The sequence below is a fragment of the Pantherophis guttatus genome, chromosome 3, assembly GCF_059756535.1.
Source record: "Pantherophis guttatus breed Tessera chromosome 3, ASM5975653v1, whole genome shotgun sequence".
NCBI classification, from domain to species: Eukaryota; Metazoa; Chordata; class Lepidosauria; order Squamata; family Colubridae; genus Pantherophis; species Pantherophis guttatus.
Window position 1 is genome coordinate 36,492,228 of NC_142065.1, and position 13,123 is coordinate 36,505,350.

Consider the following 13,123-nt stretch of genomic DNA (forward strand, 5'->3'; position numbering starts at 1 on the left):
ATGAGCATTCCAGGTTGGGGAATTCTGACCCAAATATTTCCTATCTTTTATTATGCAAATAATATGGAGGGTTCATACCTCGTTCTGCTTTTTCTGTGACTCACCTTCTCCATCTTCTTTCACCTGCTTTGTAACGGCTAGCGTTCATGTTGGAAGGTCATATATAGAAATGATGCTGAAAAATTAATGCTTGCTTCATTGTTTGACATTTGCATTAAATTTTATCCAGTTTACTGGTTTCAGCTCTATTCAACTTCAAAATGAGCTAGCCAATAGCATGTTGGAGAGTATCACCTTGGGGATGGTTGGTTTGCATCATAATTTATTACAGTATGTCTTAATGATATTTGAAAGAAATAATAGGCTGATGTCAAAATAGAAAAATGTAATTCCCAAAATGCTACAGTACTTATATAATCGAAACTGGATTATGTCATTAAGAAACATGATTGAATGAACATATCAAATTAATTATCACTGTATTAATGCATACTTACACTATTTAAAAATGTGTTTTCAAAGTGCACATTATCAGGCCCTGTAAATTTTAGCTCAATCTAATAATTGCCAAAGCAAAAGTCAAAATATATTTTTTTAATCTAGGTTTTTCTCCCATCCCCCTCAGACCTTTCCTAAACATAATTTTTACAAACAATGCACTCCATCTGCTGGCAGTCACTAATATTACATGACATGTAAAAATGTTATTATATGATGTAAATATAGTGCAATACTTCAACTTTGTGTTACTGTAAATAAAAACCTCACTGGCCTTCAGTCCTCTACTTTTGTTGAACTAGATAGATGTTTGAGGTATGATGTTGTTACTTTGCTTTTAGTTTCAGTATTTGGGGCTTCTTCAACGCAGTGCCAAGAAGGAAACGTGGTAATACAGTTTGTATATTTTCCTGACAAAAACATCAAGAGTCCGGTAGCAATATTTCCAACTTTTTTTTTATTAAAAGGCATAGGTCTTGAGCAGCAGCTCATTTCATCAGATGCATGAAGTGGCTTGATCGATGTAGGATTTAAATTGGAATGAAGGGGAAATTGTTAAATAAGGTAGATGCAATCCGGCTCACATATAGCCTGCATAACCAACTACAGGTGGTCCTTGACTTACAACAGTTCATTTAGTGATCAAAGTTACAATGGCACTGAAAAAAAGTGAGTTATGACCAGTTTTCACACTTAGGACCATTGCAGCATTCCCATGGTCATGTGATCAAAATTCAGATGCTTCATAACTGATTCATATTTATAATGGTTGCAGTGTCCTGAGGTCGTGATCCCCTTTTGCGACCTTCTGACAAGCAAAGCCAATGGGGAAGCCAGGTTCACTTAATCACCATGTTACTAACTTAACTGCAGTGATTCATTTAACAACTGTGGCAAGAAAGGTCGTAAAATGGGGCAAAATTCGTTTAATAAATGGTTCGCTTAGCAACAGAAATTTGGGGCTCAATTGTGGTCGTACGTTGAGGACTACAAGTACTTTCCTTTCCCTTCCTCCCTATGTCATCACCATTTAAATCTTAATGAAATTTGTTAATAAGTATTACTACCAGAAGAGATATTAAAGTTTTTTTGCCACCATACACTAACTTGGCTCTCCTTCTACAATGTATAGTCTCAATTCATTTGATATGCATCATCAATCTCCAAAATAAAGCCTTTGTGACAGAGGTCGAAAAATCTGCACACGTCCATGCTCAGGAATGTTCTTTCCCTGGTTCACTCCTTATTTTGGCATGCAAAGGGCAGTCCTATTCAGTCATAAAAGATCCAATTACCGGATGCTAGGATCTCTCTCCAACACAAGAGACCACTCTTCAAATGTCATTACTGTACTGTACATTTCTCACCTCTTGCTTCCTAGATGAAGTTTCAGTGAGGGCTTTTCATTATTCTTGTGACGGGATAAAAAGGCTATCTCAGCAAAGCAAACATGGCCATATTTGGGTTATTTAGTAGTCTCGGGCTGGTCTAATTCACATGTGCAAATAGACAGGGACCAGAGGCAGCAGAGGGACATGGGAAAAACAGTGTGCCAAGGGGCAGAAAGAGGCAGAAGGTAGAATTTGCAGCTTTATAATTTTTCCATCTTAAGCTTTTCTTTAGACACTGCACCATTAACAGCGCAGATATACCAGTGTTCCTTTAGTGCAACACCTTTATCTGTGTGCTGGAGGTTATGTAGTTATTAAGTAGTGTCCATCTATAAATCATGTCCATCTCTGTGACTCAAAGGACCAAAGTACGCCAGGCTCCCTTATTTTCCACTGTCTCCCGGAGTTTGCCCAATTATCCATGTGGTACACAAGTTCAACCAATCACACATGTCCTTTTTTTACCGAGGATTTTGACCAAGCACAATCATCTTATTTTCTTTTCTTTTTTTAGCAGCAACCCTAGGCCCGTGATGGCAAACCTATAGCACGGGTGCCACAGGTGGCACACAGAGCCATATCTGTGGGCACATGAGCATTGCCCTACCTCAGTCCAGCACGCATGTGCGCGCTGGCCAACTGATTTTTGGACCTTCCAGGCCTACTGGAAGTCGGGAAATGGGCTGTTTCTGGGCCTCCAGGGGAGTGGGGAAGGCTGTTTTCAGCCTCCGCAGGGTCCTAGAAAGGCTCTGGAGCCTGGGGAGGGCAAAAAAAATGGGCCTACCGGGCCCACCGTCCCAAAAGCAGGGGGAGAGCAGGGGGGGTCACACGCACATGCGTGGGGGGACGGGGCACATTGAATTATGGGTGTGGGCACATGCGCATGCAATCCCCATTACCCCCGCTTTTGGCACACTACAGCAAAAAGGTTAGCCGTCACTGCCCTAGGCCAGGGGTGGGCAAATGTGACTCTTTTACAACCTGTGGACTTCAACTCCCAGAATTCCTGAGCCAGCTTGGCTGTCTCAGGAATTCTGGGAGTTGAAGTCCACAGGTTGTAAAAGAGCCACATTTGCCCACCCCTGCCCTAGGCCATTCAGATGAATGTACAAGTACTGTGCAGTAAAAAGAACTTAACCCTTTCGCACGTGAGCCAGAGTGTCAGGAAATGGTAAGGAGACGTCATTTAAGCTCCCGATAAAAACTATTCGACCTTGACTTTTTGGTCCCTTTCGTTTTATCCTCAGCATGCCCGTCGTCAAAATTGAAAGCATCCGTCGAATCGAGTATACCGAATCGATCCAAGCAGATCGTTTAACAGCGAGTTATTCTTTTGCTTTCTTACGGGACCCCTGATGCTAGTTTAGGGACTGCCTCCGCCCGCCCTCCTCCCTTCCTTTATAGCACAGAGATCCCAAACTAATTTTCCTCCTCCAGAATTTTCCTTCGGCCCGGCGTCCCTCATGCAATCGGAGGGCAACACGTGAGCCGCCGTTAAGCTCCGGAACCGGGCCTCGTTAGTAGAGCCGGCCCCCTTCAGGACTGGCAGCCAATGGCTGCGCCTGGCGTCGCCGGGCCTCGAAAGCCGCCTGATTCACAAGCCGGCAACCGTCTGACTCTGCGCGTCACGCCGCGGTGTGGAAACCGGGACGAAGATGGAGGAATACGCGCGAGAGCCTTGGTAAGCAATGGCCGTGGCTGTGGCCGTTGCCCCGGCCTCTCCCTGCCTGTTGTTTTTTTTCCCCTCCCGAGCGGCAGCCGGCTCCGTCCTTAATGGGGGCGCCTGGAGACCCGCGTCCTTGTCCTTTCTCCAGCAGGTCACCTTGGGCGAATCAGCTGTTCGTTCCTCATAGAGGGCAAAGGACTCGGAGGTATCCTCGGGGCGGGGACGCCTTGCAGTCCGCGCGGCTCCTTTTAAAAGTGGATGCTTCTTTTAAGGGTGGCCGGAACCCGGCGGCCTTTGACCGAGAAGCGACTCCTAGCCACGAGAAGGCACGTGGAATGACATGGCTGCGCGCGGCTTTGTTAGATTGGACGTGCCCTGAGGGACTCCTTGCCGGTTTGGCAAACGGGTCGCCTTGAAAATAGCAGCCCAATTTCTACTCCCATCTTCTGTGGGAGGTAGGAGAGTCTGCGGCAGTGTTTCTCAACCTTGGCCGCTGGACGATGTGTGGACTTCAACTCCCAGAATTCCCCAGCCAGCTCTGCTGGCTGGGGAATTCTGGGAGTTGAAGTCCACACATCGTCCAGCGGCCAAGGTTGAGAAACACTGGTCTGCGGGCTTTAGGTGCTGTAGAATTACTGTACAGTTCCCAGCAGCTAACCAACCCCATCAATGCAGCACTATTTGATCAGTTCAGTTCCCAGTAGCTAGCCAAAGGGTCTTGTAAATGGTAACTCAGCGCCATATGTACAATAGAGCAAGGGGTCTCTAATCTTTCGGACCTCAGGGACCACTAAATTCATAATTTTAAATCCCGCACGGACCACTAGTGTGGATCTGCCTAATGACTGGGTGGGCGTGGCTAGGTGATCATGTGACTGGGCGTGGCCAACTCGATGTCACTCATGTTGAGGGGCGCCTCGCCAGCCTCTACTCACTCCTCGCCTGCCCACCCGGGCTCCTTAGGGCCCCAACAAGAAGCAGTTGTTGGACCTAAGCAGCCACCACAAGAAAGAGTTGGCAAAACAGCTGGCTCAGTTCAAATTGGATCTGACTGAGGAGGCTCAGCAGAAGCGCCTCACTGGGACTACGAGCATAGGCTTTCCAAGCAGAGGGAAGACCTGCGGGAGTGCAAGGCCAGGTACCGGTGCCTGGAGGTTCAGCGGGCTGAGATGGTCAGCCAGTTCCAGGCCATGATGCAGTCCCATTGGAACAAGGCTCTCCGGCTCTTTGTCACCAGGGGCTCTTCCCTCCAGCCTTCACCCAAAGGCCCACACCAGGAGGCTGAAGCAGACCCCAAGTCAGAATTTCTGTCCCCCTCCGACCCGCACAAAAAGACCCCGAAGGGAGAGACTCTCTGCAGCAACACAAACGTTCATTGTAGTTTGAGGATCCCTGATTTAATGCAATATAAAAAATGCAAATAATTTTCCTGCGGACCACCAAAATTTTCTCGTGGACCACCAGTTGGTGACCGCTGCAGTAGAGGGTACCCCCATCTCTGCTATTAATGATTACACAGTATTGCCAGAATATTTAATTGGAGACATATACGGTAGTTTCCTATCATCATACATTGATAAATCAAAAATATCAATGGCCTTTATTAGGGCATGTTGCAATGCTCTCCCCTCAGCACTGTTACAGCGCAGATACTACAGTGTTCCTTTAGCGCATCATCTTTGTGTGGTGGTGGTTGTGCAAGTCACTGTCCGGTTCTTCATGACTCCATGGACCATAGCACTCCAGGCTCCCCTATTCTCCATTGTCTCCCGGAGCTTTTCCAAATATTTGTGTGGTATAGAAGTTCAATCAATCACACATGTCTTTTAATACTGTAGAATAGATGTTATTTGATAAAACACGATAATCTTATTTTCTTTTCTTTTTTTTTTTACCAGCAGTCCTAGGCCTTTCAGATGATTTGTATGTTGATTTCTTTCTTCTGACAAGATGTTTTATGCAACATATAATGTTGCAAGGTTTTGTTACCTAGACTCAAGACTGTAGTAGAGGGTCCACAATGAAAAATAACTTTGAAACATATACTGTATTTGTCTGTTGGTTTTTGTTTTGATTTTTTGAGGTTGTGTATTTTTAGCAAGCTAATGGACATAATACATTGAAGCTGAAGTATCTGAGGAATTGTTTGCTGTGATCAAGTTACAAGATTTATATATATATATATATATGTATATTTAGCCCCTGGAGAATAGTGGATGATTGTGGTGGAGCTTTCACAATGGGAGCCATTGGCGGAGGCATCTTTCAAGCCATCAAAGGATTCAGAAATTCCCCAGTGGTAAGTTAATTTCTAGAGACAAGTTTATGATTTCTTTTTCTATAGTATTTAAATACAGAGTTTTGGAAATAATTCGGTGAAAATAATTTTTTATATTTTAAATTTATAAAATTATATATGTTATATTTAGAATAGAATAGAATAACAGAGTTGGAAGGGACCTTGGAGGTCTTCTAATCCAACCCCCTGCCCAGGCAGAAAACCCTACACCTCTTCAGACAAATGGTTATCCAACATCATCTTAAAAATTTCCAGTGTTGGAGCATTCGCAACTTCTGCAGGCAAGTTGTTCCACTTATTAATTGTTCTAACTGTCAGGAAATTTCTCCTTAGTTCTAAATTGCTTCTCTCCTTGATTAGTTTCCACCCATTGCTTCTTGTTCTACCCTCAAATGCTTTGAAGAATAGTTTGACTCCCTCTTCTTTGTGGCAACCCCTGAGATATTGGAACACTGCTATCATGTCTCCCTAGTCCTTCTCTTCATTAAACTAGGCATACTCAGTTCCTGGAACCGTTCTTCATATGTTTTAGCCTCCAGTCCCCTAATCATCTTTGTTGCTCTTCTCTGCACTCTTTCTAGAGTCTCAACATCTTTTTTACATCGTGGCGACCAAAACTGAATGCAATATTCCAAGTGTGGCCTCACCAAGGCATTATAAAGTGGTATTAACACTTCACGTGATCTTGATTCTATCCCTCTGTTTATGCAGCCCAGAACTGTGTTGGCTTTTTTGGCAGCTGCTGCACACTGCTGGCTCATATCTAAATGGTTGTCCACTAGGACTCCAAGATCCCTCTCACAGTTACTACTATTGAACAAGGTACCACTTATACGGTACCTGTGCATTTTGTTTTTCTGTAGAACCTTGCTTTTTTCACTGTTGAATTTCATTTTGTTAGATAGCGCCCAATGTTCAAGTCTGTCAAGATCCTTCTGTATCTTGAGCCTATCTTCTGGAGTGTTGGCTATTCCTTCCAGCTCATCTGCAAATTTGATGAGTTCCCCATCTATCCCCTCGTCCAAGTCATTGATGAAGATGTTGAAGAGCACTGGGCCTAAAACAGAGCCCTGGGGTACTCCACTGCATACTTCCCTCCATGTAGATGCAGTTCCATTGAGGACTACACGTTGAGTGTGGTTGGTCAGCCAGTTATGAATCCATCGTAACGAATCCACTGTAACATCATAAATTTATTTATATATACAACATGAAGCACATTTTAAAAAATGCCTATTTCTCTGAAATAATAAAATCATATAATTGTGGAAGGATCCACAAGTATCATGTAACCCAATTCTCTGCAGTGTGCAGGAAAATCAATTAACCCACACTTGAGAAGTGGCTGCTCAGCTTCTTCTTAAAAACCTCCAGGGATGAAGAATGTTATCTTTATTTTTATTTATTTATTAAACAAACAAGCACATATAGCCATTCATCTATCAGAAACAACTTTGGGCAGCAAACAAGAATCAAAACCACAATATAATTAAAACAAAATAACCAGTTAAAACAGGTCCCATAAAACTTATATCCATCAAACATGCTATCTTGCAAAGATCTGTCTCCTCTCTGCCGCAGTTTTGCGGTTTCTTTGTCTTTGAGAGAGAGAGAGAGGAGAGCAGGATGATTTCCACCCTACAGTTCAGCTTGCAAATGCTTTTCATGCCGAGAGTGAGAGGTTCTGGGGGCCATGATCTTGCGTGACTTCAGGCACCCATGCTCTGCAAAAGTGGATGGGTGCCTGAAATTGTGCAAGATCACATGTAGCTAAAACAAATTGGTAGCCTGTCTAATATACGTACTTTACAAAAAGTCAGATATGGGTTAAAAATACAAAGTAAAAGAAAAAACCCTTTTTACTTTTGGGAGAGCTCTTTACAGCTGTTGCTGCCTGTCTCAGCATGGTGATGAGTAGAATTTTAGCTTAGCATTATCAGTCTCAGGATCATAGATTAAACTCTATAGATTGTAAATTGAATAAAAACCTTTGGTATTACTCTTAATAGTGTATTTTTACCTTTTCCAGGGTGTAAATTACCGGTTGCGGGGTAGTTTGACAGCTATTAAAACCAGAGCACCTCAGCTGGGAGGTAATTATTGTTGTATATTATTATTCTCTGTTTTAAAAAGTGATAACATTTCTTGATGGACATGATCTTTACTTTTCTTTTCTGAAGAAGGGGCTACTATAGCTGTGCCATTATCTGCTCTGTGCTTTTGACAATGGAAAGAAGAGAACAAAAGTCTATTTTAAATCAGGAAAAGATAACACTCATATTACATTTGTCAATATATTTTTTACTTGAGCGTTTCCTTCCTAGGTGGAGAAGGAAGACCACCTTTTTCAAGTGCCCTGTCTACCTAAGCAGGGAGAAAAGAACACTTGATAATTATCTTTCAAGATTCAAGATATGAGAAACTTTTTTTGCCTGGCTAGAAAGTAGATTTCTTCTTTCCTGTCTAAGTAAGGACATAAAGTTATTTAGAAGCATAGATCAATACTTTCAACAAGCATATACATTTGTGATAAAATATGTCTGTGTTCAATTCCAATGACAGAACAAAATAGTTATCTTAAAATAGAGTAAAAGAGAGTAAATTGTTGTCATTTAATGTATGAACTGAGAACTAGCTTGGCCTAGAGATTAAGGCCTGGGCCAGGAGTGGTGAGGCCTGAGTTCTAAATGTGTCGTGGGTACAAAAGCCACATGGGTGGTTTTTGAGCCAAATACTCTCAGCCTTTTGGGGGGGGGGTGGCAAGCAATTTCCAGAAACTACATGGTCTTGTCCATATAATCCAGAGTGAAGAAGAAAGAAGGGGGAGAAGTATCTTATTTATTAAGCGAACTGCTTTGAAAAATTAAGGAGATGCAGAATTTAATCAAATGTTCTTATCTTTTGGAATATCCCTAAGGAACTTTGGTTGGCGTTAATTATACTTCCTTTTTGTGTTAAATTCTTGAATATTTGACATGTTTGTTCATAACCATAGATTTTTTTAAAAAATTTATTTATATGCCGCCCTTCTCTGGACACTCAGGGCAGCTTACAATGCGTTAAGCAATAGCCTTCATACTTTTGTATATTTATACAAAGTCAGCTTATTGCCCCCACAAACTGGGTCCTCAATTTACCTACGTTAGAAAGGATGGAAGGCTGAGTCAACCTTGAGCCTGGCAAGATTCGAACTTACTAATTGCAGACAGCTGGAGTTAAATTACAATGCATTAGTCTGCTGAGCTATTTTGTTTCTTTTTGAACTTAAGATAAACATTTCTCTAGCTTCTTTTGCTAGGATCCAAATTTAAAAATGACCACTAAAACTTTGGTTATAAATTTTGAATTATTTTTCATTCAAATAGGTAGCTTTGCTATCTGGGGTGGCCTCTTCTCCATGATCGACTGCAGCCTGGTGAAAGCAAGAGGAAAAGAAGATCCCTGGAATTCTATTTCCAGTGGTGCTTTAACAGGGGCCATTTTAGCTTCAAGAAGTAAGGACTATTGTAGAGATACTACCTACGAACATTTTTAAAACTTTCTGACAGATGATTAAAATGTATAACGAGGCTTTATCAATGCATATTCTATTATTCTTAATTTTTTAACAACATTAGACTTTCTTGAAAGGATGGAGGGAAGTTGTACCTAAAGTTTTGGAGTGATATACATGACCTTTGGGGCTGCAGGTTGTACCCACCTGCTATATAAAGAATCTACACTTTAATTTTCAATGTTTTTTAGCTTTACATTCCCATTTTCGCCTTTGGAAAGAATGACTGATATCCCTTTCTTCCTTTCTAGTCTCCTCTGGGTTTATTTTATTACTATTTTTATTCTTTTGTCCCATTATGTTTTTATGTTTTGTATTGTTCTTTGTTTTTAAATAACAGATAACAGTAACAGAGTTGGAAGGGACCTTGGAGGTCATCTAGTCCAACCCCCTGCTCACGCAGGAGACCTATACTAGGAATTCGAACTGCTGAACTGCCGACCTTTCTGGTCGACAAGCTCAGTGTCTTAGCCATTGAGCCACCTAGCCAGACATAAATGTTTAACAATTACAAAGTGCTGAAAGCTGGATGGTTATTAATTGAATTATTATCTCTTTTATTCATTAAACATGAAACTCAGTCAACTGAACATTTAAAAATATGTCACAAATACGATTGACTGGTGCTAATGATTGATACAGGTTGCTGTCAGTGTCCTAGGTATCAAATAATAATAATAATAATAATAATAATAATAATAATAATAATAATAATTAGATTGACATTTCCAACATAACATGTAATCTGATGTATTATTATAGAATGATTTTTAAAGATTATTCTACTCCTTTTTTTTAATCCCTTTTATTAGATGGACCAATTGCCATGGTTGGATCTGCAGCTATGGGGGGAATTCTTCTAGCTTTAATTGAAGGAGCTGGTATCCTGTTAACAAGATTTGCATCTGCTCAATTTCCAAATGGTAAGACAATTGCTTAGTTTCATATGCTGTAAAATCTGATATTTAATTCTCTCACTGAAAAACAATTTTACTTCTTTTAAAAGTTCCATTAAATATTATGGGAGTTATTTTCACTGCAATAAATTTGAAAGCATTCAAACTAAAACATTTGTGGATACTTAAAATTATCTGCAAACTTTTAATACTTTCACAAAACAGGCATCAAAAATTATGTAGTAGTGGTTTCATAGAGTTGCCAATTTTAGTTCCATACACATGACAGTAGTTTCTTAACTGTTGGTGCCTTCCCAATTGCATGTTAGTATGATACAATCATACCCTAAGAACTCCAACTTTCTCCCTTGACCCTAATGGAAACATTCAGGGCAGCAATATACTGCAGAGTGATAAACAATTGCTGTTTTTTTTTAATTGCAGGTCCTCAGCTTTCTGAAGACCCATCTCAGTTACAAGCCTCTCCCTTTGGAGACTACAGGCAGTACCAATGATTTCTCCTGTTTCTGTTGAACTTTAAAGTTTTACCTTTAAAAGGAGAAGCAAAATGCAGCCTCATTTGAAGACTTTTCATCGGATGTGTACATGTAGATGTTACTGTATTTTTCACAATATTTAAAGGATTATGAATAGAAATTATCACTGTAAAATAAATATGAAATGCCTGCAAACTCCATAGATATTCCTTATCTTAAGGATCAAGCAACATATGGATCTGTGGCCTTTTTCAGTGTAATACAGATTATATCACTGGGGATATAACCACCATGTAATATGAAAACTTACAGAATGCACTAGCAGAATATGTGCTGGTAACAGACATCTGCAGTGAGCTGCGTCGTGTTTCCTTCCAGGTAATCAGAAAGAGGTACAAAGTAAAGAAGAAATATTTAATTTCCTTTCAATTTTCTTGTAAAGTTAATATAACTCTCCATAGTGAGAATAAAATATTAAGGGAGATCATAATAGTTCTTTACTGAATATTTAAAAGGATATATTATGTTGGCAAAAGATTCAAGGACTATTTTTGGCAAGAAATCTGTTTTTTTTTCTTGAGCTTTTTTAATCTTTGGAAAATAAGTCTTATATGCTGTTCATGTCACAGTGGATGAAATGTTTGTGATCAGATGGTGTACTTTGCATGTCTAAAGTTCCTTACCCTATCTGCACAACAACACGATTGTCCTTCATAACAGTCTTATCTGAAGCTTGTGTGTTTTCAACTGTTGTCTGTTTTAAATGAATTTACTATTTTTTCCCAAGTAATTATACAAAGAATAGAAATATATTACCTGTTTTAGACTAAACATGAGAATGAAGTATTGCTTTAACAAGACAAAATGCTGTATGAACTTGTTAACTAGTTTGGAAAAAAAGAATAGAGTTAGGGATGTGCAGCGTTTCACATGCCAAGGGAAAAACATGATTCGGAATGCCTGGGGGTTGTTCATATAGCATCTGTTGGCAACTTGTTAAAGCAGCCATGTCTTCCTAAGATTGCATGCCTATCCTCCATAATGGTAGCATGATGTTGAGAAAAGACTTATGTGGTCTGGAGTTGCTACATGCATACCCAATGCACACTAAAATAACTTTATTCCTAGTAATCTAAAGCAGGGGTCCCCAACCTGTCAGGATCTGGGTCGCACAAGTGGTGCGCAAGCGAGCAAAGTTTTGTGTGCACGTGTGGGATCTAGGTTGCACGTGAAACCATCCCTTTCCCACCCGCCCACCCCTGGTCCGTGGAACAATTATTCTTCCATGAAACCAATCTTTCTGGTGCCAGAAAGATTGTGGACCGCTGATCTAAAGCACTGAACAGCCTTATTATAGATCTTATTTATGTGTTATTAGTTACAAAAAATCTGGCAACACAGAATAGTCTTTCTGAAGCTAAAATTAAATTACTACCCTCCAAGGGCACCTGTGTTTTATTGTTACATTTTAAAATGCATCTTCTGTACGAATTCATACATGTATCAACTTTCTGTGCTTTTTGCATTGTCTTGAAGTAGTCAACCGTGGCTGGGCTGCACCATTTCAGATAAGCATTTAATTATACAAAGATAATTTATCTTAATAGAGAAGACAGAGCTTAAATTCATTCTTCATGTGGAAAAATTTGAAGTCTTGAGAGTTCCTATCTGTACTCTAAAGTAGTACAGCCCCAGGATTGTTGTCATTTTAAATAAGAATTGAATTTACTGTCTTGCATGGACAATTACATGTCAATAGCACAATGGGATTCAATAATACTGAAGATTTTTAGATAAAACTATTCTAAGAAGTTAGCTCTAATAAATTCACAATTATCAAATTATTTGGGTTTTTATGTGTGTTCTATCCTTGCAAATTTCTACTTAAATTAGGCCACAATTGAGATACACGATGAGACATTGAATGTTTTTGAATGTTCCAGTATTCCTCACGCTTTATGACTTCATAGAACAGGATGAACAAAAAGATCCCACAAAAGTTCCTAAAATCAGACCAGATTGTATTGCCATGTCTTGTGTACTGTGCAGTACACAAGTTGATCACTTCAGATGCATTTGATCAATGGCACAAAAAGAAGCTTTTCCTTCACCCTGCTTTCTAGCTGATTTAATCTTTTTTCCTCCCCAAATGATGATGATGGTGATTATGCAATCTCTTCTGAGGCTGTCAATTGATGCTTAGTCCCTGCAAGTGTAATCAACCACTCTGGCAGTTGCTCTGAGACAACTTTATGGTTAATCATAGAACCATAGAGTTCTCTAGAACTAACAGAACTGGCCTGCAAGTGTTGGCAGCTGCTCT

At 40.3% G+C, this 13,123-nt stretch overlaps 1 protein-coding gene across 1 annotated transcript; it reads left to right on the forward strand.

Moving 5' to 3' along the window:
* The first annotated feature begins 2,957 nt into the window (after positions 1-2,957).
* TIMM17A (translocase of inner mitochondrial membrane 17A) lies at positions 2,958-12,644 on the forward strand. Its single transcript, XM_034414162.3, has 6 exons — positions 2,958-3,570; positions 5,755-5,854; positions 7,884-7,947; positions 9,220-9,348; positions 10,220-10,330; positions 10,748-12,644. The coding sequence occupies exons 1-6, from the start codon at positions 3,545-3,547 to the stop codon at positions 10,816-10,818; spliced, it is 501 nt and encodes a 166-aa protein (XP_034270053.1). The 5' UTR covers positions 2,958-3,544; the 3' UTR covers positions 10,819-12,644.
* Positions 12,645-13,123: the final 479 nt, after the last annotated feature.

Bases quoted from the DNA above. Each gene is read 5' to 3' on its own strand.
- TIMM17A (XM_034414162.3), top strand. From the start codon at position 3,545: ATGGAGGAATACGCGCGAGAGCCTTG. The intron at 5,855-7,883 runs GTAAGTTAATTT...TACCTTTTCCAG, and splicing joins GATTCAGAAATTCCCCAGTG to GGTGTAAATTACCGGTTGCG. The intron at 7,948-9,219 runs GTAATTATTGTT...TCATTCAAATAG, and splicing joins CAGAGCACCTCAGCTGGGAG to GTAGCTTTGCTATCTGGGGT.